Source organism: Sphaeramia orbicularis, chromosome 5, assembly GCF_902148855.1.
Source record: "Sphaeramia orbicularis chromosome 5, fSphaOr1.1, whole genome shotgun sequence".
In the NCBI taxonomy this organism is placed as follows: Eukaryota; Metazoa; Chordata; class Actinopteri; order Kurtiformes; family Apogonidae; genus Sphaeramia; species Sphaeramia orbicularis.
The window spans coordinates 20,086,152-20,113,884 of NC_043961.1; the positions used below are offsets into that span (position 1 = coordinate 20,086,152).

The following is a 27,733-nucleotide window of genomic DNA, read 5'->3' on the forward strand; positions in this document are numbered from 1 at the left end:
TCATAGAAAAGATTTTAATAAAATTCCCTCAGTTTCCTCTTATCATATATAAGATACGCTGATCATACATGATTACATTAAAAAAGCACATAAAAGAGTACAAACACACTGCATGAATACATTACAGCATCCCGACATCCCTAAATTTTCATCCAATTTGACATTCTGACCACTTGTCAAGCATTAAAATACAATCAAGGAGTGCATGGTAAAGGTATTAAGGCAACTTACTTTACAGGGAGGACAGAAATCTAAGGCAAGACAATTGTTCCCTTTCCCATCTCACTAGATTTAGGTCTTTTTTTTTTACTTTATTTTTATTTGTACTTAATGGACGGTAATTATTATTTTTTTTTTTTTTTAAAGTGCAAGGTAGGTTTACATGAGACGATTTGTGATTGGTAACAACGTAAAAGGCATTATGTACAAATTAAACGTAAAACACACAAGGTGCAATCATTTATATTGTGTTTTTCCTGTACATACTGTACGTTTGAGTGTATGAGACAGTAAATACCTCGCTGTTGTCCTAGTGTCATCAGTCCCTGTCAGTATACACCCAAAAACAAAGCATGAAACAGTCTGACAATCCACAGCTTTGTTCTAAATTACACTGGTGCAGTCAAGCTCCATTAGGCCTTTATACAACATCATATATTACACGTACCTGGCATGAACACATCACAGTCTTGGCACGTAGCCTTGGCACTGTGCTTCATTTAGAAGATGAAAAGTTCTCAGTGGTGTCAATATTCATTATAAGTCTGAATCTCCCTCCTGCATATCTCAGTAAAAGTGTAAAATAAGGCACACAAAGTCCAATCATCGCACAATGTCTCTCAGCAGCAGAAGCTGATTTGAGCTGATACTTGCAGCAAGAGCAGTGTCTCCTAAAAGAAAAATAGAAAGAAGTTCAAAGCCACAAAAAGGCAACTGTCTTACACAACATATTTAACATTAAACGCATTTGATAGCTGAGGTTATTGGTAAGTACTCTTATAAATTATGAGTGTGTTCATTTTTAGTACTGTAAGTAGCACTCAGATCCTTAACCCCGCAACATTCAATGTTCTTTTTACCCAGCGATACAAAAGTTGAGCAGTAAAGGTAAGTGCAAAATCTAGCTGCAATCAGCAATTTCATTAACAAGTAACAGTGCATCAAGCAGAGGAAAGTGCATTTGGATACAAGGAGTGATTTAACCAGTGCACGAGTTGGATCATGACAACAGAAAGCTTTGTGGACATCCTGTTTGTCTCTAAATCACAGTCTACAGACACTTATTCGCTCTATGTGACATTATGTCTCTTCTGAAAGTCCCTTTTGCTGTTTATTCACTCTTAATTCCGAGCAGCATTACCAGAGTACTTCTGATGCTTTAAATATCACAAACACTTTGCTAAAGGTATAATGCATTTGTTATATAACATAGTGTTTGCTCCTGGAGGATTCTGTTGGGTTTCTGTAAAGTGGCTTGAGTGTCTGGTTCCAACCGGCTCTATATGTAAAGTGTCATGAGATAACTTTAGTTTTGATTTGGTGTTATGTAAATAAAAATTGATTTGATCTGATCATATATAACAAGTGCATATAGAGAACACTGAGGTAAAAAGGGGTGTCAAACATGCAGCCCGTGAGCCAAAAACAGCCCGCCAAAGGGTCCATTCCGGCCCATGGGATGAATTTGTGAAATGCAAAAATTACACTGACGATATTAACAGTCCAGGGTGACAAAATCGTTTTAGTTCAGAGGCCACATACGAGGGCTGTTCAATAAGTTCATGGCCTCACCGAGAAATACTGGTTGTTATAATACAGGAAGTTACATTCTTTCGTGATGGGATAGTGATGCTTGAACATCGATGGACCAAGTGCATTGCTGTAAATGGAGATTATGTTGAAAAATAAAATATAAATTATCAGTCTGTGTTGTTCTGTTCTGGGTGAGGCCATGAACTTATTGAACAGCCCTCGTACAGCCCAGTGTGATCTCAAGTGGGTCAGATCAGTAAAAAAATAATGACAACTCCAAATTTTTCTTTTGGTTTTAGTGTAAAAAATTAAAATAACATGAATTTTTTTTACATTTAAAAACTATCCTTCCATAAAAACTGTGAATAATCTGAACAAACCTGAAATGTCTTACAAAACAAAGTGCAATTTTAATAATATTCTGCCTGTTACAAAATGTATTATGTCTTTGTAGATCCACTGTGATCTGTAAGTAATGTAATGTAATGTGTAAATGATAAACTGAGGCATAATGTTGTTAAAATTCCACTTATTTTTCTCAAGGTTGTTCATGTTACACACATTTTTAAAAGGATAGTTTGAAAGACATTAACATTTTCCTGATGTAATTTTAATTTTTTCACTCTTTAACATCAAGAATAATTTATTATTATAAAAGTTAGGACATCATTTAACTGGTCCAGCCCATTTGAGATCATATTGAGCTGTTTTAAAATGAGTTTGACATCCCTGGGTTACAGTATGTTACATTAGTCAAAAAACTGGGAGCAGATTTTATTTGCAATCATATTTAGAGTTTATTACATTGCAAACATCACTCATGTGACCTCACCTGTGTGCAGCTAACCCTCGCTTTCGTATTGACTTAGTCGCTTTTTAGACTTGAGTTCTTTCAGCCAAGCAGGAGAGGAGGCAGCACTGCAACACACAAAGAATCAATACTTTAAAAAACTTAATGTATCTGTGTAATGTATTCCATTAATTTCAGTTTTTCATGTCCCAAGTATTTTCTGAACTATGCTCTTGTGCTGTGGTCTTACCCTCCGCCTGAGCCGCCTAAGGGTGGCAGCACTAGCGCAGCCCCTGCCAGATGAGCAGGAGAGCGAGGAGTGCGGAGGTGTTGGGATGGAGATACCACCTCCTCATTTGGACTTTCTTTCTCCTCTCTTCCCTTCTCTTCTGCTGGTACTTCACCCTCTTTTTCACCACCTGTTCGTTTTTTTATCTGAGCCTTTAGGAGCATGGAAAGTACAATTTACCAAATACACGTTACATATAAGACATACATTAAAAAACATATTTGAACCCATAAAGACCCAAACAACCGCCATCAACCAAAACCCTCTACTGATCTAAAATGTTCAATACCTGTTCATCCACTAATCCTGTCAATACATGTAAATAATTGGTGTAAAATACAGTGTGTCATCTTTTCATGGTCATCAGATATGACCCTTTTGGATGTTCAGAGGCTCTGTAGTTACTGTGGAAACACTGTCATCTTCTACAACATGGTTGTCAAACTCATTCTCATCTCAAATGGGCCTGACCAGTAAAATAATAGGCATAATAACTTTGATATAGCTAATAATTTTAATTTTTCACTTTGTTTTAGTGTGAAAAAAGTCAAATTGCATTACGAAAATATGAATAACCTAACAACCATGTAAACCTGACAGTTGTCAGAATATAATCTCATTTTATTATTATTAAAATTATTATCTCATCTTATTATTAACACAACTTACAGATTGCAGTGAATCTGTTATTTTGTTAAAATTGAACTTTTTTTCTTAAAACATTTCAGGTTATTCCCATTTGTTCAGGTTATTAACATTTTATTGTGAGAATAGTCTGTAACTGTAAATATTTTCATTATGCAATTTGACACCCTTGACTGTTAAAATTTTTAATGTAATTTTATAAATTCATGCTGCAGGCCAGATTGGAACCTTTGGCGGGCTGGTTTTGGTCCCCGGGACATATCGTTGACATCCCTGTTCTACATCACTGACCTACCATTAAAACCCATGGAGTTGGATCAATGATGGATGGACACACTGGTTTATATTCAGTTAATGATATATTTTACTGAAAAAGTAACTTTTTCTTCAGTTTTCTCTTTTTCTGATACAATAACCCTCAACTTTAATCTGAGCTTTTATGAACATCTACATGATCAATGAATTAAATATAGGAAAATAGCTGATTTTCATGGGGAAAAAATGCAAACTGCGGAGGATAATATTATAATAAATGGTGATAAAAAAGATTCAATAAAGAGAAAACTGACACAAAAATAGCGCTGTGTCTTTATGGGTTTAGGTCTCTTTAAGGACTGAACTTACAATTAAAGCAGCAGGGTTTAAACCAGGAAACACGGATACTCTTTGGGAGGTAGGAGGAGAACAGACCATCTTCGCTTTCGGCTGCTCCTCATCAGACTCCAACTCCTTTTCCTTGGATAATATTTCTTTTGCCTCTGAAAACAAATTTACAAACAGCATGAAATGTGAATTCACATTTTCAGGTTGCTTTTCTGTTGGAGTGGATGTATTACTTGGAGACAGAGTTTATTTATTTTAAAATGAAAGCATCACCCAGCTCCAGCAGTACATGATGATTAGATAACATTACGTAGACTGTAATAACCTGTGGAGTCACAAACCCTCCAGTCCTTCTTCTCTGTCTGAGGCACTGCAATACGGAGAGAGCGAGATGGACGCGATCGACTTCGCCTCCTACCCAAATCGGCCTTCGATCTCTGTGCGCTGGTGTCAAGAAGAGGGGCAGTGCTCTGTAAACAGAAAAACAGAAACACCGTGAATGCACTCTCCTCACGCCACAAGGCTACAGCATTGCAGAAAAACAATCTACATGTCATATTTGCTGCAGAGAGAGGCTAAATTTTGAGGATTTAGAGACACCAACCTCTGGAAATGCAACCAATTCTGCTTCTTTGTGAAAATCGGTGTTATCAGTATCGTCACAAGGGGCTTCAGGTGGTTGCTCAGGGACAGGCATTGCACTGGAAAGAGAAATAACCACTTAAAAATATGTTCCAACACAAATTACACTGAAAAGAAAGGTAAATTGTCTTCTCAGTTTTTGATAGATAGAACTTTCTTAATTAATCCCCCAGAGTAAATGTTTCAGGGCTGCAGCAGACAGTTGAAAACACACAGCTGTCACAGACACCACTACCATAATATTAACACATGGTGACAGAATTTTTTGCACATTTCTCTGATAGCTGTCATGTGTGATGGTCTGGAGTGGATGGAGTAATTTAACCCATAAACACCCAAATGCATTTTTATCTCTATTTTTTATATTTCTTAAGTGATTTATTACCATTTATTATAACATTATGCTTTGTATTTTGCATTTTTAAGTGAAAATCACCTACTTTCCTATATTTAATTTACTGATCATGTAGATGTCCATAAAAACTCAGATTAAAGTTGAGGGTTATTACATCCAAAACGGAGAAAACAGAGGAAAAAGTGACTTTGTCAGTAAAATATATCATTAAGTGAACATAAACCCAGTGTTGATCCACTGTCATTGATCCAACTCCATGGGTTTTACTGATGAAGCAATGTTGTAGAAGATGATGGTGTTTCCATGGTAACTACAGAGACATTAAGAATATTTTCTTTAGAAGTGCAGTTTTAGAGCATTTTTTCAAGTAAATGCTCTAAATGACTAATTTCATTTGTAGTTTAACCCATATAGACCCAGTGCTACTTTTCGGCAGTTCCCAAATTAATTTTTCTCTCTATTTAACCTTTCATAAGTGATTCATCATAATTTTTCTTTTAATATTATCCTCTGTATTTTGTGTTTTTCTTATGTAAATAAGGAACTTTCCTGTATTTGATTCCCTGATCATGTAGATGTTCATAAAAGCTCAGAGTAAATTTAAAGATTATTATATTAAAAACAAAGAAAACTGAAAAAAAACCTGACTTTTTCAGCAAATCTCTTATTAACTGAACATAAACCCAGTCTGTCCATCCACTGTCACTGATCCAACTCCATGGGTGAATCAATGTTGCAGAAGATGACAGTGTTTCCACGTTCACTACGGAGCCTCTGAACATCCAAATGGGTCACATCTGATGACCATGAAAAGATGATAAACTCCATTTTACACCAATTATTTACATGGATTGATAGGATTAGTTGGTCAACAGGTATTTTACATTTTAGATCAGTATATGCTTTTGGTTGCTGATGTACTGTCGCGGAAAAAATTATTAGACCACCCTCGTTTTCTTCAATTTCTTGTTCACTTTAATGCCTGATACAACTAAAAGTACATTTGTCTGGACAAATATAATGATAACAACAAAAATAGATCAGAAGAGTTTAATTTCAGAGCTGATATCTATCCATTTTCCATGGTTTTATTCATAATAACCAAAATCACAAAATCAGTTCTTACATCAATAGCTATGGCATTGTACTGCCAAAAACAGCGCTTTTAGGCATTCCATGTTTTTTTTCTGTCTGTTTTAGTCACATGATACACACAGGAGTTAGTACTTGATTGCATAACCATAGCTTTAATGAGTTTTAATCATTTTTGCCGCGACCGTATGTTTGGGCCTTTATAGGTGAAGTCACATTCATCTACATTTCTAAGTTTCTGCATTGCGCTCTTTTAACCACAAGGGGGCATCTCTTTTCACCACAGTGAAGAGTGCAAATGGGAAGTATTCAGAACTTTCTCATTTTTTTTTTACTTGTTTGCATGTTGCATTTGTATAGTCAAATGTATTTTAGATGAATAAATAAAAAACAGTATGTCTATGAGGTACACCTAGAGCTCTGGTCCCTCTCCAGCTTGTGTTTGCAGGTGTATTCAGTTTAAATCACCACAGAATTGAGCCGCACCTTCAGCACAAGACACACAGAATAATATTTTAACCTGCTCAGTCCTGTCTGTCCCTATGCAGACATAGAACACGCAGGCACTTAGTAACGTCAATCCTTACTCCACAGTAAGTAGGGTTTACATCCCAGCTTTCTCCTACCTGTCAGTTTCAGATGTCTGTTCGCTGGCTCCATACTGCTGGTCTGGCTCACGGTCTATCAAAACATCAGTGTCTCTGTCTTCACCGCCTGAACCATAACTGTTAACTTGTGCCTTAGAGAAGGGAGCAGACAGAAATATTAAAAGCAGGGATGTAGATGAGGAAGAACACAATAGAACATATGAAAACAAGTGTGGCATTCAGTAATGCTTGATATGATTTGGTAAAATTTTCTCTTCACTGTTATACTAGCGCACATATTTTGACATATAACGACTTGTAGTGTTTTAGCCTGGCTTATGTTTTATAAATCTGCATATTAGAACTTCACACTGTGCAGTTTAGTCAGGGAGAGAATGAACTTTGCGCTGAGCCAAGATCAGTAACTACAGAGGGAGAAAAGGGCTACGGACCAGCCAAGCATGCATCTTTTAATGAGCTGGTCACAGAGGCTGGGCTGTCCTCAACAAACACCATGAGCATGTGTAGGCACATACACACAGAGATACACACAGAGATACACACACACACATACTGGCCTACACTGCTATGTGCAAACACACAGACACATCCGACACTCTAATGTTGTCACGCCCACATGCTGGAATGCATGGGTGCACACATGGGATACACACACACACACACACACACACACACAAAGTAACTTCTGTGCACCTCGTCGCAAACATTCCTTTAAGCTCACTTCACGTTTCGTCAATCGGCACATCCAAAATGATACTGTCACCTGGATACAAAACAACACTTGCATAAACAGCACTGGGCTCCATATGATTTCATACACGTCTCAGCTCCTTTGCGAGTCCATTTATTTATTACTCAGGACTCACAGAGCTGCTTCATTTGCACAACGCCTGCTATCTGACAGCATCACAGCATGAACGAATGAGCTTCTAGTGATTTTCCTATAACCACATGCTGTGTTTAGATGTTAGATCTAACAAATAGTCTACTGTTCATGTTTTTGACTCATTCTGCCTATATTACACATGTGCAGATCACTGTAAGACACGAGAAAAAAACACTTAATAACAAATAACAAAAGGTTTCTCATGAATACAAAAGACAATGGAGTTATTTTCTTAATAATTCCTGTTCGGCAATGAAACAAGTATGCCACAAGTACGGGAAAGTGTGTCTGTTTGATATGAAATGGGAGACACAATCCCCATGGGAGGCCTGTTTGCATTTTAATGTGATGACATCTCCGCAACAGTAACATTAATCAAAATGTTGTCTAAAAGTTGCCAGTTTTTACGAGTTTAACTAGTTTTGTGGAAGGAGAACAATGACATATTATCACATAAAGTTGGGAAGGAAACATGAGTGCAAGTATGTTACTATTTACATATCAAGGACAGACATCATTTGTTTATGTCCATTTATGACATAGTTAATACAAGAATTAATTTGTGTTTTATCTCTGTTTTGGTCTCCACCATCTCCTAAAGTAGGGGTCTCAAACATGTGGCCCGGAGGCCAAAACCCGCCTGCCAAAAAGGTCCAATCTAGCCCGCAGGATGAATTTGCGAAGTGCAAAAATTATACCAAAGATATTAACAATCAATAGTGTCAAACTCATTTTAGTTCATCTTCCACATACAGACTAATATGATCTAAAGTAAAATAACAGCATAATAACCTATAAATAGTGACAACTCAATTTTTCTAGTTCTAGGTTCATCTGGACAAGTGTTGCTTTTTTGAAGCAACACTAGTTCAGTTGAACCTCGAAGAACAACCAAGAAGAACAATGACCTGGGCAAATCAGAAACTGAATGAAATACTGGCTTTATTTTAGTTTCAAACTCCAAATTTTTTGCAAAATTATGCTTGTTGCTAAATAATATAATAAGCAATTTAATGTTTTTTATTGCACTACCACGAAGAGAAAAAGTGTCATTATTTATCGGTTGTGATGCTTTTACTTTACTGGTCCGGCACACTTGAGATCCAGTTGAGCTGAATGCGGCCCCTGGAACAAATGAGTTTGACACCCCTGTCCTAAAGGGAAATACCTGACTTCTTAGCCACTAAATGCTCCAGTATGTTCACTAGTTATTTTGAACTTTGAGAATGTTTAGCTGTAAAAACTGTTGAACAACAACAATGAAGCTCCACTCAAACATAAAATGAATCCTATAAAATTTGGTGTCGGTGTGTCTGTGTTTCAGAGTACGCTCCTGTTTGTGTGTTTACATGCACTGGAGGGGCGGAGGATGTGCAAGTCAAGACAGAGCGGGATTCATTATAGTTAACCTCCATCACATTTTTTTTATCATGGTCAATGGAATGTGTAAGAGCTTGTTTACAGGGAAATGGGGAGGATAACATCCTAAAGAAGCTGCAGGCACAACAAACCGTGACTCTGATTCAGAATAACTGATGAAGACTGCCGACAAAACATCACCTATTATAAAGGAAAGTGGCACATCATCAAATTTAGAGTGGAAATAGCCTGCAGGTTTTCTCCTCCTTTGTGCTCCAAAACCAAGAGTCACAAAAACACACATTCAGTCAGCAAACACACTAATAATCTCATCTAATTTCTGCAACATATTTCAAAACTTTGGAAAATAATAGATAAATATGTTTACTGGGGTGTAATGTCACCACTTTGCAGAATAATTCTTATCATTTGATGCAACAAATACAAAATAAAACTCAATTCATACCCAATAGAGAGTCGAATGTGTGATGGTGTAAAGTGGTGAAAAACATGGATTTTATCTGTGCAAAAAAGAACGATAACTGATTTAAGTGAAAGTAAATGTAAGGAGTGGCATAGATATAAACAGCCATTGCCGGATTAGCATTGTCTGACATGTCACACTTTGTTAGACTGTTGTCGTCCTTATCTGTGACATGCACCAGAAACAGAGAGGGAAAGGGCATGAGTGTACACTGATAATATACTACATTTGGACAACTAAATCAGATAACTGTGTCCTTCCTGAAACAGACTGCCATTGCCTACTGCACTCTGCTTCTAAATTTGCATTGTTATCAGCAAACAATAGGAGACACTGGGATATGAGTTACAAGGGAAACACAAGGCTTTGGAGTAAAGTATTAAATGTGACTTTGATCTAATGCAGTGTTTTTCAACCTTGGGGTTGGGACCTGGTGTGGGGTCACCTGGAATTCAAATGAGGGTGCCTGAAATTTCTAGTAAACTAGTAGTAAACTTACTAATAAAAAAAATATGGTGAGTTGAGAGAGACAACCCCAATCCATAAAAGACATAAACTCTGAAGCTGAAACTGAAGCGCTGTGGTACTGTTTATCTTTCAAATGTTCATTGTAGCCGGTTTCAGATGCTGCAGCTCTTTCATAATTCATAGTTTGAGTTATTGTTTGTTCAGTATTAATTTGCAGTCTTGTAAATAATAGCCTCGTAATAATTTTGTAATAAACTGATTGATTGATTGATTGATTGATTGATTGATTGATTGATAAATACAGACTGGACTGACTGTACAAATCCTGACCGAGGAAAATAAAATTCTCACTTTGTGCAGTAATCTACACCTGGCTTTTCTGCCTCCATCCATAATAATATACATTACATAGACTAAATGTCATCTAAAATTACCGTTTATTTGCAACATAGTATAGTAAACTATTACATGATCACAAACAAATTAATTTCAGCAAAAAAATCTCAGTTTTGAATGTCTGGGGTCACCAGCAATTTGTGATGTTAAAATGGGGTCATGAGCCAAAAAAGGTTGGGAACCACTGATCTAATGTTATACACTGGTGTATGAATGTTTGGTGGTGGTTAGAGGGGCCGTAGACGCAAATTGGCAGCCACGCTTCTGTCAGCCTGTCCCAGGGCAGCTGTGTCTACAGATGTAGTTTACCACCACCAGAGTGTGAATGTGACAGCGAATGAATAATGGGTCAATAATGTAAAGTGCTTTGGGTGTCTAGAAAAGCGCTATATAAATCCAATCCATTATTATTATTATTATTATTATTATTAACTCATAAAGACCCGGTGCAACTTTGGTGGTAGTTCCCAAATTGATTTTTCTCTCTATTTAACTTTTTCTAAGTGATTTATCACCATTTATTATCATATTATCCTCTGTATTTTGTGCTTCTTCAGTGAAAATTAAGTATTTTCCTGTATTTAACTTACTGATTATGTAAATGTTTATAAAAGCTCCAATTAAAGTTGAGGATTATTATATCAGAAACAGAGAAAACTGACTAAAAGAGACTTTTTCGGTCAAATAACTGAACATAAACCCAGTGTCTCCATCCACTGTCATTGATCCAACTCCATGGGTTTTAATGGTGAATCAATGTTGTAGAAGATGATGGTGCTTCCACATTCAATAGAGTCCAGAGCCTCTGAATGTCCAAATGGATTATATCTGATGAAGATTTTAAGCTAAGAAATTGCATTTTGCACCAACTATTTACATGTATTGATAGAATTAGTGGATCAACAGGTATTAAACATTTTAGATCAGTAGATGATTTTGGTTGCCAGTGGATGTTTGGGTCTTTATGGGTTAAATCATGGCATAAAAACTGAGATAATCATTGTATCTAAAAAATAAATAAATAAATAAACAAGTAAAAGTTGTATTCATTAGACTCGATAAGATTGTTGTCTGATATGTACTACATCAGCTCTTACAGAATGGGTTTCGGTGTTTCTCCTCTGCAGAGTCTGCCGACTTCTGACAGAAAATCGATGCAAAGATCTCCTGCTCCTCCTGGCAAAGCTTCGAAGGGGTGAAATAGCCCTCTGAAACCTTCCACTTCCTCCTTCAGCATCCTCTTCTTCCTCCTCTTTATCTTCATCTTCCTCATCCTGCTTCTCCTCTGCGGCGCCCCACACCAGTTCCAGAGCACCTTGCAAGGAGCGTCGTACACTCCCCACCCATCCTGAGACCTGCAGCTGGGCGGCGGACAGTTTCCCACCCAAATACTGCATGGTTGAAAAGCTCACACCACTGTTTGTCCAGGGTTAAAGGTCACCATGGGAACTGGGTCACCACATAAACTGAAGTTCAGATTTGATGATGGAGTTTGTGAACAAGTCACGAAGCCGACACTGATCTTGACTCTGTGACTTTCAACATTTCCATTTTCAGCAAAAGAAAAAGGACACAAAAGCCTTTTTTTATTCTGAAAAAAGCTTCTGACATCCAGCTGTGACTTCATGCAAAATAAGACTTAGTCCAGCTTCTTTCTGCCTGACAATCATCCTCTTCTTATATTATGTCACATATAGAACATTTTGTCGTGCCTGAAGCTGCATAAACTTCCTGGAACAGTCTATTATTTGCCGTCAGTAAAAAAGTAAATACTCTGACCAGCCTTGTGTTTGCACAGTGGCAACACTATTCCTCTGCAGCATTCACTGTGATGGATGTGACATCCTAGACAACAGCATCTCAAAAATAGACTTACCCATCATCTCATTATCACTTCACATTGAAAAGAAACTTTCAGTCCTGCTCACAACAACTTCAGCTGTTACCTCTGTTTATCAGCACCCCGTTTTTTTTTTCATATTTGCTGAGGCTTGTTCTGCTACAGTTACGCTTTCTTGCTTGTTTACCAATGTCCCCATTCACTTCATAACTCCATTTACCATTCATAAAAAAAAAAAAAAAAAAAACAGTGTGGGAAGTATTTGCCAATCCAAACATCCAAAAGGCAGGTAGAACACTCCTTTATCTCTGTTAGATCTGAGAGATTTCAGAGAACATCACAACAAAGCCAAAGTCTGTCCTCTGACATGGAAAATCCCGAGTGAAAGAAGGTGCGGCAGGCTGGGCCAAGGTGCACTCTGTACCTCCCTCCACTGCTCTCCTTCCTCACAGAACCAGGTCTTTGTACGAGAAGAAAGGTAATAGTATGGACTATAGATAGACTTTACAGGAAAAACAGATGATGACCTGTTCTAGGACTAAGTGAGGCCAGATGACTGAACAAATGGACAGTAGACATGCAAACTTTGTGGAAAAGCCCATCCTCTTTGGAGTGGATGTGTGACAGAAAGTGTGTGCATGGGGGTGGGGGATGGGGGGGTGAAGGGCTCTAACTCAAAAAGGGTGGAGAGATCAAGTAGACAGACAGAGACAGAAAGACATGGGCACCATGTATGGTCATTCTGACAGGCTACTCTGTTGGCCTGATCCAAATGAGGACATGATGAACACATAGCACCTGGGCTCTACTTTCTACAACACCCATCCATCCATCCGTCCATCCATCTGTCCGTCTTTTAGTCTGCAGTCAATATGAATAAGGTTGCACGGTTGGCTGCACAGCTTGTGTTTGCCCAGTAAACATTTCAAAATGAAAAGCTTTGCCTCTGCCTCATTTACCTTACACACAATAGTTTCTTGGCTCTGCGGATTTTGTTGCGGTATTAAATGGTTATACAACAGCTATGATCATATGTGGTGTCTTAAAATGTTATGGAAGCCAGATTATAACAAGCAAAAAACCCTACATGAGATAAACTTTTTAGGGTCTGTGCAGCAGAATAAGGAAGTAAGGAAATGCATTTTTTTTTAAGAGCAGCAGCGCCACTTAGTGGTGAAAACCTAGTCTTACTGACATGGTCACTACATGCTGTGTTTGAATCTCTGTGACCCTATGGCAGGAACAGGGTTACATAAAATCACCTTAGCAGTGTCATGCTAGGGCTTATTTTATGTAACAAATAAAAACAAAGGCACACATATTGCCAGTACACACAGATCAGGAGGTATTTTTTCTGCTCCTGCAGCAAAAATGCAGCATGTTCAAACAGGTGGTGAATCAGTTAATCTTGACTGACACAGCCCTCGTAGCTGTTGATTCACTTTGTTCACTTTGGATAATTAACTCAAATAAAATGGGAATATCTATTGTTGTTTAGGATTTGAAAAACACATGACCCAACTTTAGTGTGCTGCCCACTGAATTTCAATGTTTGATGACAATAACTAGCATCCTCACAAAAGTGCAAAAAGCTGACCTACTTGTGCAATTCAGTGCAAAACCACAAGCACGTATAGTATGTGGTAACATTTTTATCTGCAACGAAGGACTCACCCACAACTGCTGGACATAACCCATCCAAGACGCCCATGTGAAATAATCCATTCCTCCTTTACCTGATTCTAATTTGCATTATTTTGGTTACTTACCCCCCCCCAAAAAAAACCCTTACAGTTGCAACAATGAGAACAAAATAAAAGCAGACAAAAGACAGACAGTTTTGAGACGGGAAGTCCTAATCTCACTTCCTGTTAGATTTCTCACATGCATAACCTCACATATACATCTGTGCACCACCGGATGTAGAGCGAAGACACTTTTGTTTGATGTTACCGCAGTGTGAACATTAACAAAGGATTAGAAACATGATGAAAATATAGACACTGAGTATATAGAACATGCATATTTGCAAGCATCTCACAACAAATTATTAAAGAATATAAAACACTACACTGAAGAGAAATGTTGTCATATGCATATCACTTTGGAGGATGGTAATTAAATAGCACTTCCACTGAGAACCAGACCAATTCACCGCCATGCTTTGCTATCGTCACACCTCCTAAGTCAACGCTTATCTTTTTATAACTCTTTGTACTCTGATATTCTTTATTGTAAGAAATCAGTTTCAGCACTCGGCAAGGTTAGATAAAACTACAGCAAATGACACGTAGATGTGGATTTCAGGCCATGCTTGTTTGATTACTCAGTGTCACACCTCTACACACAGACAAACACAAGTTCTTAAGCCATGACTTAATCAAACTGAAGCGAGCATGTCAAGATAGTTTTCCTAGTGCTGCAGGAATGGAAATGTGTCGGTGCAGATGAGGTGTGTAGGTGCCAGGTTGATATGATTCAGTAGTAAAATAATTCCAGTTACAGGAGCGTTCCCGTATGTGCTCTGAACCGCACCCTTTATGTGGAGTTTAGCCATTCATATGATTCCAGTTTCACCCTTTTCTCTCAACCAATCAATTCAACCCATCACAGCTGTTTACCTTTTGCATGATGTCTCCTTCACCTTCATCTTCTTGTGTGTTGTGCACCTCTTCCTCTTCCTTCTCCATCTTCTTTTCCTCCTCTGCTGGTACGTTTTCCTCCACCTCCACCTCTACCTCCACCTCCTCGTCTTCTCCCTTTTCCTCCACCTCCATAGAGATAAGCTCTCCCTCCTCCAGCTTCTCCTCCACAGGGTTCTCCAGGAGTGATATAGGCTCTGAACTGAACTCTGAATTATCTGGTACCTCATCTGCTGCTTTTACTTCCTGGTGGCTGACATCCACTGGCACCAACGTCTCCACCTTTTGGGGCACCAACATTTCCATCTTTTGAGGGACCAACGTCTCCATCTGTTGTGGTACCAACAGTTCCATCTTTTGTGGCACTAACAGATCTGCCTCTTTATCCACTGTTTCATCTGCCCAGCTTTGGACTGGACTAGTTTCTGCTTTCACCTTTGAGCCCCATCTCATTGGTTTGACTGAAAAATCGTCAAAATCGACCTCAATCAGAGGCTTCTTTACAGAAAAGTCATCAAAGTCAACATCAATCAGCCCTTTGCTCGCTATGGGCTCGTAGGGTTGAGCTGTGGGGGAATTTGCCGTCTGAGGTAAATCTTCTGATTTGAAGCTGATTAAATTTGCTTCATCCACTGCTGTCTCTTTCTCTTTTTCAATGTTTAGCTCCTTTTGCAAGTTTCTCCCTCTACATTCTTTTTCTCTGTCTTCCTCCATTTTTAGTTGCTCTTCCAGTTCTTTAACTTTCTTTCTTTCTAGTTCCTCCTGCATTTTTCTCTCTTGCTCTTCAACCCTTTCTTTCTCTATCTGTCTCCTCCTTTCCTCTTCCATTCTCCTCTCCTCCTCCTCTCTTTCTTTTTCTCTAATCCTCTTCTCCTCTTCCAGCCTCCTTTGCAGCTCCCTCTCCCTCTCTTCTGCCTCCTTTCTTAGTTTTTCTCTCTCCATCTCCTCTTGTCTAAGTCTCTCCTCTTTCTGCTGTGCCTTCTCTCTTTCCTCCTCTTTCTGTCTCTGCCACATCAACTCCATCTGCCTTTCTCTCTCCATCTCTTCTTTTCTCTTCCTTTCCCTCTCCTCCTCCTCTCTTTCTTTTTCTCTAATCCTCTTCTCCTCTTCCAGCCTCTGCAGCTCCCTCTCCCTCTCCATTTTTAGTTGTTCTTCCAGTTCTTTAACTTTCTTTCTTTCTAGTTCCTCCTGCATTTTTCTCTCTTGCTCTTCAACTCTTTCTTTCTCTATCTGTCTCCTCCTTTCCTCTTCCATTCTCCTCTCCTCCTCTTCTCTTTCTTTTTCTCTAAGCCTCTTCTCCTCTTCCAGCCTCCTTTGCAGCTCCCTCTCCCTCTCTTCTGCCTCCTTTCTTAGTTTTTCTCTCTCCATCTCCTCTTGTCTAAGTCTCTCCTCTTTCTGCCGTGCCTCCTCTCTTTCCTCCTCTTTCTGTCTCTGCCACATCAACTCCATCTGTCTTTCTCTCTCCATCTCTTCTTTTCTCTTCCTTTCCCTCTCCTCCTCTTCCTCCAACCTTTTTCTCTCCCATTCCTCCTTCCTACACCGTTCCATTTCTTCCTCTACCTCTTGCTCTCTCCTTTTCTTTTCTTCATCTCCGTCTTTCGTGCTCTCTGTCTTATTCACCCATTCCTTTTCCCATTCTTCCTCTCTCTGTTTCTCTTCATGAATGTCTTCTTCTGTCAGTTTACGCCTGTGATCTTCATGGACATGAGTCACTCTTTCCTCCTCTCTCAACCTCTTTCTTTCTTTTTCCTCACTCAGTCTTTCTTTTTCCCTTTCTTCTTGATCTTGCCTGAGTCGCTCTTCTTTTTGTTTTGCCCTTTCTCTATCCTCCTCTTTCTGTCTCTGCCACATCAGCTCTATCTGTCTTTCTCTCTCCATCTCCTCTTTTCTCTTCCTTTCCCTCTCCTCCTCTTCCTCCAACCTTTTTCTCTCCCATTCCTCCTTCCTAAGTCTTTCCATTTCCTCCTCCTTCAACCTCTCTCTTTCCTTCTCCTCCTCTATCTTCCTCACCCTTTCCTTCTCCTCCTCCATCTTCCTCACCCTTTCCTTCTCCTCCTCCATCTTCCTCACCCTTTCCCTCTCCTCCTCCATTTTCCTCACTCTTTCCCTCTCCTCCTCCATCTTCCTCACCCTTTCCCTCTCCTCCTCCATCTTCCTCACCCTTTCTCTTTCCCTTTCTTCTTTTCGTTTCAGCTCCTCCTCTAACTCAAGTCTCGCCTTTTCATTCTCCTCTGCTTTCCGTTTCCTTTCAAATTCCAAATGTTTCAGTCGTTCCTGTTCTTCTTTTTGCTTGTCATCATCTTTACTCTGAAGGATTCCCACTCCTCTGTAGACGGGGACTGACCCCTTGACGTCCTCCTCAGCTTCATCCTCAGAGGCCTCTTCTTCCTCTGCACTGGATTCGGATGCTGAACCCAGGATCTCTGGAGGTCCGCCATCATCTCTCTCCACAACGCCGAAGTGAACAGAGCGACGTTTGACGCTGTCCCTTCTTAGAGGACAATCCACACCATCAGATTCTCCCTCAGTCTGGGCTGCTGGTTCATTGTGCTCCTCTTGTCCTGATGTCTTGAGTGCACTTTCCAACACCTTCTCTTTAGGAGGAGCATCTTTAGATTCCTCCAGCAGTTTTTCTGCAGGTTCTTCAGTTGTAGAAACCTTTGATGGTTGATCTGGAGCCTGACTGGACGGAGCTTCTGCTGCAGGAAGTTCAACAGGTGGCGGCTTGGATGGTTTCTCTACTGTTGGAGCAGTTATGGGCTCAAAGCTGTTGAAGTGAGAACACATTGTAAATATTCATATATCAAAATAACTTTACAGCTGGAACTTTATTATACATCTAATAATAGGACAAGGTAAGGCAAATGTCAAAAAGATAATAAATGCGTGCCTTAAACCACATGGTATTCCATTATATTTGCTTTTGGAGAAAACAATCAAAGATCAGCAGAGTCAAAGGATTATTTTATATCAGTACTATTTCTCATAGTAGGCGATCCAACAATAAAGGTCAAACCTACTGATGGAACTAAAGGTATGTTCAGAGAAACTGAAAAGTCTACTTATGACTTCATCAAGCAGTTGTTTAATAGAAGGGACGGGCACTTTAATGACTTTTTGAGGTTGAATTATCAAGCCATATTAAGTCAATTAGTCTCTTAGTTGTTAACACATACCCTCCACCCAAACCAAAATAGTAATGTGAAAAAAAAAAACGACCAAGCAAGGAGCGGATGAACCGCAAGTGCACCATTTAATTTCTAACACTTAAAGAACTGTTTCACACTTTACTTAACATACGCAGCACTCAGGTAGAAACCATAAATATTAGTCCTGCATCTCTATGAAATTAAACAAAAACCCAATGCCAATCCCTATTTAAAGGAAAGCCTTGTAAAAAGCACTGACAGGGAACAATACATTATTTATTGCTTTAAGTGGAAAAAAACAAACTCTGTTGTTAAACTGTGTTAAAAATGATGGATCCAGCCAGTGACAGCCTGTATAAAAATAACTCAATATAACTGCAAAAAAGAGAAATAAGAGGTCAGAAAATCTCAGTAAACTATATTTTTCCTTTCAGGTGTGTATTCTCAGAGCTCCATCTCACTTTGGGGTGGTCATAAATTATATATTAAAAAAAAAAATCATATTACTGCAAGAGATGACATGCATTTACTACACCCTTAATGATGTCCAGACATTTCACAGAGGGAAGAGACTTAAAGGGAAAGAAAAGAGAGAGTACATCCCCTAAAACTTTCCTGTCTAAACAGTTCTAGACTTGCACTCTTCTTTTGCTGAGTTTATGTTTTTACAGAATCTGGCAGACTCTCTAGGACACACAGCTGAAATCTTCTCTCCCAGTAAACTAAGTGACAAAAGGAACATAAACATCCCATTTGCACTGAGGCTTTTGTTTTTATTTCCAAACCTCTATGTTGTCATGCGATGTTCCTATCCCTCGAAGAAATCCAGAATAAAAATAAGTTTCTTCATGTCAAGCGCAGATGTATATAAAAATATGTACTTCAGGGTGTGTAGCAGAAAATGGGCTGATCTTTAAGGATGTAATTGAAAAGATGACTATAATCTTGAATAGGGTGTGTATTGGCAAGAATCTGGTGATACGATACAAATCACAATACTAGCATCATTATACGATATATTGCGATGTATTGGAATACTGGTGATATTCAAGGTGATTTTTTTTAAGATTATTCCCTGGAAAAATTGAATTACACCAGAAATATGCACAAATAGTGAACACATTTTTATTTGATCAGAACAGGATCTAAAGCGATATCACAAAACTTTCCGCTGTAAAAACTTAAAACTTAAATTATGTTTTACAGACATTACAGTTTAAGATCCTGCTCAAACGTTCATATTTTATTAGTTGTGTAAAGAATGTATAGTGGACAGTCCCTAAATCATCCAACATCAAAACATTATTTTGGTGCAATCCCAACAAAGGACCTAACATCTGCCTCTTTCAGACAGTAAAGAGTGCTTATAGGATGCTTCAAATAACCATTATTTAACAGAAAATAATAAATAAAACAAAAAGGAAAATCAAAAAAACTAAACTGAACCCTCGCCATGTCTGCATTTGAATAAATACAAAAAAAAAAATCAATACAATACTTTTTAATACGATACAGTATTGTGAAATGAAACATCGTGATATATCGCTGAACCGATATTTTCTTACACCCCTAACCTTGAAGAGATGTATTCAGTTACGTGTCATCACTTTAACACAAACATCTGATCTTATTGCACCAGATTAATTGCAACAGAATGTTCTTTTCATTTTCTGCATGTCCGGTCAAGTCACAAAGAGAAAGAACACAGATAAAACCAAGACAACTCACCTCTTGGAGCGAGGTCTGGGAGCTACCTGGGGCTTCTTCTCAGTCCTCTGAGTCTCTGCATTCGCCTCCACAGCCCAGTTCTTAATCCGCTCTTTTACCCCCCCTGTGCTGTTCATCTGTCCGATCACTTCTGGCTCCTCCCTCTTAGTACTGACCTCAGGTTTGGATGCGTCAAACAGAAGACTGATCCTCCGTTTGATGCTGCCTCCTCCGCTCTGCTCTTCGTTTAGTCCGCTGTCGTCGTTCTCTTTCTGTGGTGGCTCTAAGGTCATCTGGCTTGGTTTGGAAGGCGCTGATTTGTTTGCATCTTCTTTTGTGGTGCTTGGGGAGGGGGTTACGGTGGGCTGGGTGGGCTGGGTGGGCTGTGGGGGCAGGGGTACACCACCTGACTCAAACTTAGATGTTAGCTTTGTGGAAAGGCGCTTCCTGGTTCCACCCCATGTGTATTTTGGATCAGAAAAACCTGATTCTTCATCCGTTTTGATCCCAGAACCCTGAGTTTCATCTCCTGTCTTTGTTACGTCTTTATTTACTCCACTAACAGCGTCTGTGGATGCTTTATGGTTGGTCTGAATGACGTTTTCTTTCTGCGTTGGCTCAGATTGGGATGTCTTGGGTGCAGCAGATGGTGGTGGTTTCTTTGATTTTACAGGAACTTCAGTTGAGTCAGGAACATCCTCTACATGTGGGCTTGTTTTATTTTCTTTGGCAGCTTTTGGTTCATCTTTGGTGAGCTCACTCACAGGTCTGGGTTTGGATTCAGGCGTTGTGCTTTGTGGAGGAGCTTTCAGAGCTGGTGGGGTCAGAGTGGTTTTGGGGACGCCTGTATCTTCCGATTTTCCGGTCTGGTGTGTTGTTGGCTTGACGGTTGTGGTGGTGGTCTTTGGAGCAGTTATGGAGCGAAAGGTGGTTTTATTCTGCAGGGAGAAGGGCTTGGGAGTGAGCCGAGGTTTGGGGGCCAGGGTAGGCTTGGGTTTTGAGGGGTCTCCGATCTGCGAGGCCTCAATGGAACTCTCCATAACTGAGTTGCTGAGAGACAAGGAAAGACGAGATGTTTACAATGTTTTTGCAAAAGCAACTGGGTAAATCTGGATGGTTGAGATTTTTTCAGAGTACTACGACAGGGGAAAAGCAGGAACAATCAATCATACCAAACAGAAATGTTTTCTTGCTGGAATAATATCTGCAAAGTTTGGTTTTTCAATTATGACAAAAGAAGTTCACATATCAGAATGCATGGAGGGAAAACTGGGATGGGAGTCTCATGGAAATCATAATTTTACTATGTGGATGTCATTTGTCATTGTGGCTGCTGCTGCTGATGTTGCAATTTCTTGTCAAATACTTACTTAACTAGTTTAGAAAGCAGACTTTTAACCTTTAAGGACGCCAAAGGACTTAGAACTCTTATCCTCTTTTTTTCTTTGGGACCTCCAACATCAATCACAGTAATTTTGACACTTTTGACAAAGACAAGGTGCTTATTTTATGTAGTAAAAGTAAGTTTTGGCAGTACTGTTTAAGCATAATTGTGATTTTCTTCAAACACATGATTTGTAGGACTGCTTGAAAAAAACCCTAGCCACACATGATCAGGAAGGTCCCACCTCTACCTCATTTGCAACCAAGAAAACTCCTATAGCAGCAGAAAAACCATGTTCAGATTCAGAATTTTACTGATTTGACGTGTCGTTACAGTGACGGTAAATGATTAACACTTCGATTGTCAACTTATAGTGACAGTTCACCCTTTAAACCACACATTAGATGACAAATCACTACAATAGAGACCATAAAACACAACTGAGAGACATCTCAACAGCCCGGATGAGTCATCACACTCATGTACAATACAAAATGGCAATCACATCACTCTACTTAACTACTAAAAGAAAAAACAACTTGCTATTTAAGTCCTGTCATATGACCACTTAACTCAAGACTAATCTCTGTCTAAAGCCAGGCCTAATATACACTGTGTGAAAAAAGATAACAGTGATGTTTCCTAATGCCACAGGTGCAGTATGTCATCTGGTTTGACCTGTAAGACATTTCCACAAACCGGTAACTCCACACCCCACGCTTTAATACAGAGCAGTGTTCATTGTGTCTGCAAAATGTGTCACAGTCTCACTCTCTTAATATCAATCTCCAGCTGGTTTGCATACATTGTTTTGATTCCAGGCAATAGCCAAGTGTGCACTCAGGTGTTTTTTGCATGTGATATATTTTACAATTTTTCTCTATAAACACCTGGGTGTGCATTGTATTGTGCAACATGATAAGACTGGACACCCACAACTATGTTATCACCGCCCACTTAAAAAAAAGTTCAATGTTTTCTGTGTTTCTGCTCTTCATCTGTCTTATTGTGATCTAAGGAAACAAACATTGTCTGCAGCTGATAGATGACTCCCAGCACTTATTTAGACAACCCTGGAAAGCTGGAGAAAACCATTTCTGCTGCTTCTTTTCAGGATTTTATCGCCTCTTTATCTTTGTTTGACTTCAGTGCCCGATACCCCTACCAAGGCCACACAGTTCCTTTCGTTTACGCAGTCATTAACTTCAGGAAAAGTGATGTTGGGAGAGGAAAATCTTTCAGAAGTGAATCATCTCAAACTACAGCGACCAAAACACCGCGTTGTAACTATTTGTACCCATATAAAAAAGAGGTTTATTAACGTTGTAGTGACACATATGTTTCATTTTGGGTTGTTAATAAGTTACTAATAAACGCGTCAACAATGAACTCCCAGTCGTTGAACCAGCTCAGTCCTCTGCAAATGGACAAAGGAGACTGAGATAAATGAATGGAACTACAAGTCTTATTTAAACAAACGCCAAGCATTAACATCTAATGAATGATTTATGAAAATGCATGTTTACGCACAGCCATAATCTCCAAAAAATTATCCCCAAAGCTTGGAAAACACAGAAAGTCGCAACATAGCAGACAGCACCTGCTCCTAAAATAATCAGTCTGAACTTTCCCACCAGATGAGACATTTGATTTAAAGTTTTTTGTTTGTTTTTACCTTTTGCCTTTACGCAGTCATACAGGTGGAGGGCGGAAGGAAGAGGGAAGAAGTTACAAAAGCAAGAAAAAGCTCCTCGGTTTTCCGCGATCGTCTCTCCTGCTGAGCTGTTGTCACTTGTTTTTTTCAAGTCATTCACACTAATAAGACGTCAGAGCGCTCTTCACCCAGCGGACACTCCCTCTGCCCGCCTCAGGTCGAGCCCCGCTGCCATGGAGATCAAGACGCACGGACAAACACGAGCAGACAGGAAAAGGCGCGCGTTCACAAAATAAATGCACCCAGGCAGAAAGAGGAGGAAGAGGAGGAGATGATGAAGGTGTGATGAAGAGGAGGTTTGGGTTGGACCGTGTGTGGCACAGTGTGGAGGTATAATGTCTGTCTGACTAAGAAAATAAATACATACACGGTCAGTCATTTATTTATTTTGATTTATTTATTAATTTTTGTGTTTTTATCTATCTATCTATCTATCTATCTATCTATCTATCTATCTATCTATCTATCTATCTATCTATCTATCTATCTATCTATCTATCTATCTATCTGTCTGTCTGTCTGTCTGTCTGTCTGTCTGTCTGTCTGTCTGTCTGTCTGTTATTGGCTGCATTTCTGTGCTTCCCCTGGAATAAAATAAGGTTTTTACCTGCATCAATCACAAAGTAATATTTAATATATTACAATACTTCATGTAACTGCACTTAGTTGCAACATATATTTTTGCCCTATTCTATCTTTTATATTTAAATCTTTTTATCTATTCATATAGGGAACATGCTTCCATATTATTATTATGATGATTATGATGATGATGATGATGATGATTATTAATAATAATAATAATAATAATAATAATAATAATAATAATAATAAAAATAATAAATGTTATTAATCTTAATAAATCTTTTAATGCTTGCTTTTATTGTTTTGATCTATCTATCTATCTATCTATCTATCTATCTATCTATCTATCTATCTATCTATCTATCTATCTATCTATCTATCTGTCTCTCTGTCTGTCTGTCTGTTTGTTATTGGCTGCATTTCCGTGCATTATGAATCATGACACATCTTTTATTTCTTGCTTTTATTGTTTTGATTCACTTTTTTAATCTATCTATCTATCTATCTATCTATCTATCTATCTATCTATCTATCTATCTATCTATCTATCTATCTATCTATCTATCTATCTATCTATCTATCTATCTATCTATCTATCTATCTATCTATCTATCTATCTATTTATTTATTTAGAGTGGGGTGGGGGGGTAATACGGAAGAGGATTAGGGCCACTGTGTTAAAAAAAAAAAAAAAGTCCAATTTATATATATATATTTTATTTTTATTGTGAGAAAAAAGTCAAAATTCTGATTTTATTATTTAGAAAAAAGTCAGAATTCTGAGATTAACCCTTTCATGCATAGTGGTCACTCCAGTGGACAGCTGTTCTTCAGCTGTTCTACTTGTATATTCATGAGTTTATTTGTTTTAATTCCATGTCCTCCTGTGACCCAGCAATGCACTGTTGTCCTCTATAGGGGACTAAAGTTTGACAGTTTTAATTAAAAAAAAAAAAAAAAAATGCTGTTCATTGCAAAGGACATTCCATTAAAAAATAAATAAATTAAAAATAATTTTAACCCTTTCATGCACGAATTATGAGAACCTTAATCAAAATTTTTTCCTGAGTGTTTTTATTCTTCTTCAGGCATGAAAAAAACAATGTGATTGAAAAGTTTCTTCTGAAAGATAAATTTAAAAAAATAATAATAAAAATAATTTTTAAAAAAATTAAAAGATACATAAAGAAAATAATAATGGGAAAAAAAAAATTCTTATGGACCTATTTTTCATGAAGTTGCAAAAATGTCCTCTCAGCTGGACACCACACGTTTAATTTTTGACACACAGAAACATGTATTTACTGATAAATTGTGTGAAAACTATGGGGAGGGCTTTGTGATTCTGGGGGTTTATGCTCAGGAGAGATCTACATAATGTTACCAATTCATGTCAGAAAAGATATGTAGTGTCTTAAAACTTTAATAAAGATATGTGTGAAAAAAAACAAAACAACAAAAACAACAAAATCCATGAATATAGAAGAGAAAAGCTGTAGAATAGCTGTCCACTGTAGTGACCAGTATGCATGAAAGGGTTAAAAAATGTATCTGAAAAAAACTGTTGCATTATGCACTTTCCAATCAAGATGACTGTTTAATGTAAAAAAGCTAAAGAGTTTCACTTTACTGGATCTCAGGAGGATATCAACCAACACAGTGGACGCTCATGCATCATCTCCACTGACATTCAGACCATTAATGTAAATTTGCTGTTCTTGATAAACATGATATGCACTAACATTTTTGATAGTAAGTCAATTGCTAATTTTCTCAAACAATTTTTTTTTTTTTTTTTTGCGTATTATCTCCATAACTAGTATTAGAATATTATAAAATGTGAGAAAACATCAGATTAGCTTAACACAGTATATCACTTTATGATGATGGGTTTCAAATATATATTTCTTAGCTTCAAAAAATTAAACGTATGCTGTCCAACTGAGTGGAATTTTTTGTAACTTACTGAAAAATAGGTTCATAAAAATAATTCTATCGTATTGTTTTTTCATGCCTAAAGATGAATAAAAACACTCAGGAAAAAAAATCTTGATTAAGGTTTTCATAATTCATGCATGAAAGGGTTAAAGTCAGAATTCTAGACCTTAATTTTTTTCCAGTGGCCCTAATCTTCTTCTCTAGAATAAGGATATGAAGCCTGAAATGAAAAAGTACGTCCAAATCCAACAAAATAATTGACAACATTGAAACACAAATGGGCAAGGTAACCAACAAAACGAGCAAAATTGGCAATAAAATATTCAGCAGAGCAAAAAGAATGATCAAACATAAACAAAAAGCTCAAGAAAATGAAACGAGTACTTAACAAAAGGAATAACGTAGCAAAAAAATTTACCAAAATGAATAAAAAATAATCAACAAATTAAAAAAAATAATCGGAAATAATGTACTGAACAAAAATCTGAACAAAACCTTTCACAAAAAATGAAGAAAAATGAAGAAAATGAACAATAAACAACTGACAAAATGAATAAAAATAACCAAGGTATCAACAAAATGAATAAAATAGTCATATCTCATGGAACATTTCATTTAATCTCATTTATGTAAAACACTTTTAGCATCAGGTAATGAAACTATTTAAAGGGTTAAAATCCAGACACTTATTCAATATTTGATAGTTTTGATCAAAACTGAAGTAATTAAAAATATTTACCAAAAAAAAAAAAAAAAAAGTGGAAAAAAAAACAAAAAACAAAAAACATCCATCTATACTGTTTTCATAACAGTTTTTGGGAGTAGACATTTTTTGTCTAGAATGTCACGAGTGTAATATTTTTTTTCAGTGTTCTGATGGAATATTTAAAAAATGACAATTAAAATTAGAATTATAAACTTTGTCAGACTTTGTAACTAAAATAATGTACCATAGCACTAACACAACCGAAACGAAGAGGGGGAATTTGTTCAAATGGACAAAAATGTCTATAGTGACACATGAGGGTTAAAAATGTAAAAGCCAATGAAAATAAAACACTGATGAAGAGAATCTCTAGAGCGAAAACGAAGACTTTAACGTCTGATATTGAAAATAAAATTTTGCACTGAAAACAAACCTGAAAACTGAAAAAAGAAACATTGGCACTGAAAAACATGTATTGTAAAAAAAAAAAAAAAAAAAAAAAAAAAAAAAAAAAATTTGCAATGGCGTCAAAACAGGTATTGCAATTGATTACACTTCACTGAAGTTTAAAACACAGACATCAAATATTACACTATTTCTTTTCTCTTTTTTGCATTCTGATGTGTTTTTGTGTTAACATCATGTTATTTTTATCAGATGTCACTGTTTTATCAATGATAGTTTATAGTTTAAAAAGAAACATTGGCACTGAAAAATGTGTATTAAAAAAATGCATTGGCATCAAAACAGGTATTGGCATTGATAATGTTTCACTGAAGTTTAAAACACGGACATCAAATGTTATATTACTTCATTTTTATTATTTATTGCATTATAATGTGTTTTTTGGTGCCAAAAATGTCACCAAAGTTGAAACTGAAAAATGACAGTAAGCATAAAAAACTTGTGATAAAAAAAGGCATTGAAATGATAAACTATCATTGATAAAACAGTGACATCAAATAAAAATAATATGATTTTAATTCAAAAACATATTAAAATGCAGAAAAGTAATAAAAATTAAATTTGATGTCTTTGTTTGAAACTTCAGCCAAACGTTATCAATGCCAAATCCTGTTTTGATTTATAATACACGTTTTTCATAGCCAATGTTTCTTTTTTCAGTTTTCAGGGTGTGTTTTCAATGTGAAATCTTATTTTCAATATCAAACATTAAAGTCTTCGTTTTGGCTCCGAAAGAATCCTGAATGACAGCTGAATAAGTGACAAATTGAGCACGTTTTAATTTGAAATCCACAGCGGAAGTTGTTTTGCGTTTTTTCCTCTGACTTGACAGTGGTCTCTGTTTTGGAGACTGGATGAACTGGTTCTATTTGACGCGCACAGCCGTTTCACAGAAAGTGAAAAGGAATCGGATCCACGCAGGTTTCGCTGCTTCGTGGAGAGTTTTCGGCATCTTAACAGCAGGAAGCACTGACCAACACAACAGCCCATTTGCATCAGCTTTAGGTGTTTGCAGTGGTCATTTGCATCCCCTGCGCACCAAGGCAACGCCATAAGCACTGTTTACATGTTACACAACAAACAAAGAAGACTTTACATTATTATTACTATGTGTGATTGCATTGTATTATCAGTGGGCCTATCAGTGGGGAAAAGAACATCTACAATACGGTGCTCAAGTTCATTTGTTTATCACCTATAGGAATAAGAATGTGTTTTTCTTTTTTTTCTTGTT

General features: G+C 37.6%; 1 protein-coding gene across 1 annotated transcript; it reads right to left on the bottom strand.

The window, feature by feature from the left end:
* tnks1bp1 (tankyrase 1 binding protein 1) lies at positions 1 to 22,916 on the bottom strand. The gene is made up of 10 exons (XM_030134907.1): positions 22,767 to 22,916; positions 19,729 to 20,757; positions 14,831 to 17,618; positions 6,795 to 6,907; positions 4,684 to 4,780; positions 4,405 to 4,549; positions 4,101 to 4,234; positions 2,793 to 2,983; positions 2,585 to 2,670; positions 1 to 890 (listed from the first exon to the last, which is right to left on the bottom strand). The coding sequence occupies exons 2-9, from the start codon at positions 20,745 to 20,747 to the stop codon at positions 2,595 to 2,597; spliced, it is 4,563 nt and encodes a 1,520-aa protein (XP_029990767.1). The 5' UTR covers positions 20,748 to 20,757; positions 22,767 to 22,916; the 3' UTR covers positions 1 to 890; positions 2,585 to 2,594.
* Between the last annotated feature and the right edge of the window lie 4,817 nt (positions 22,917 to 27,733).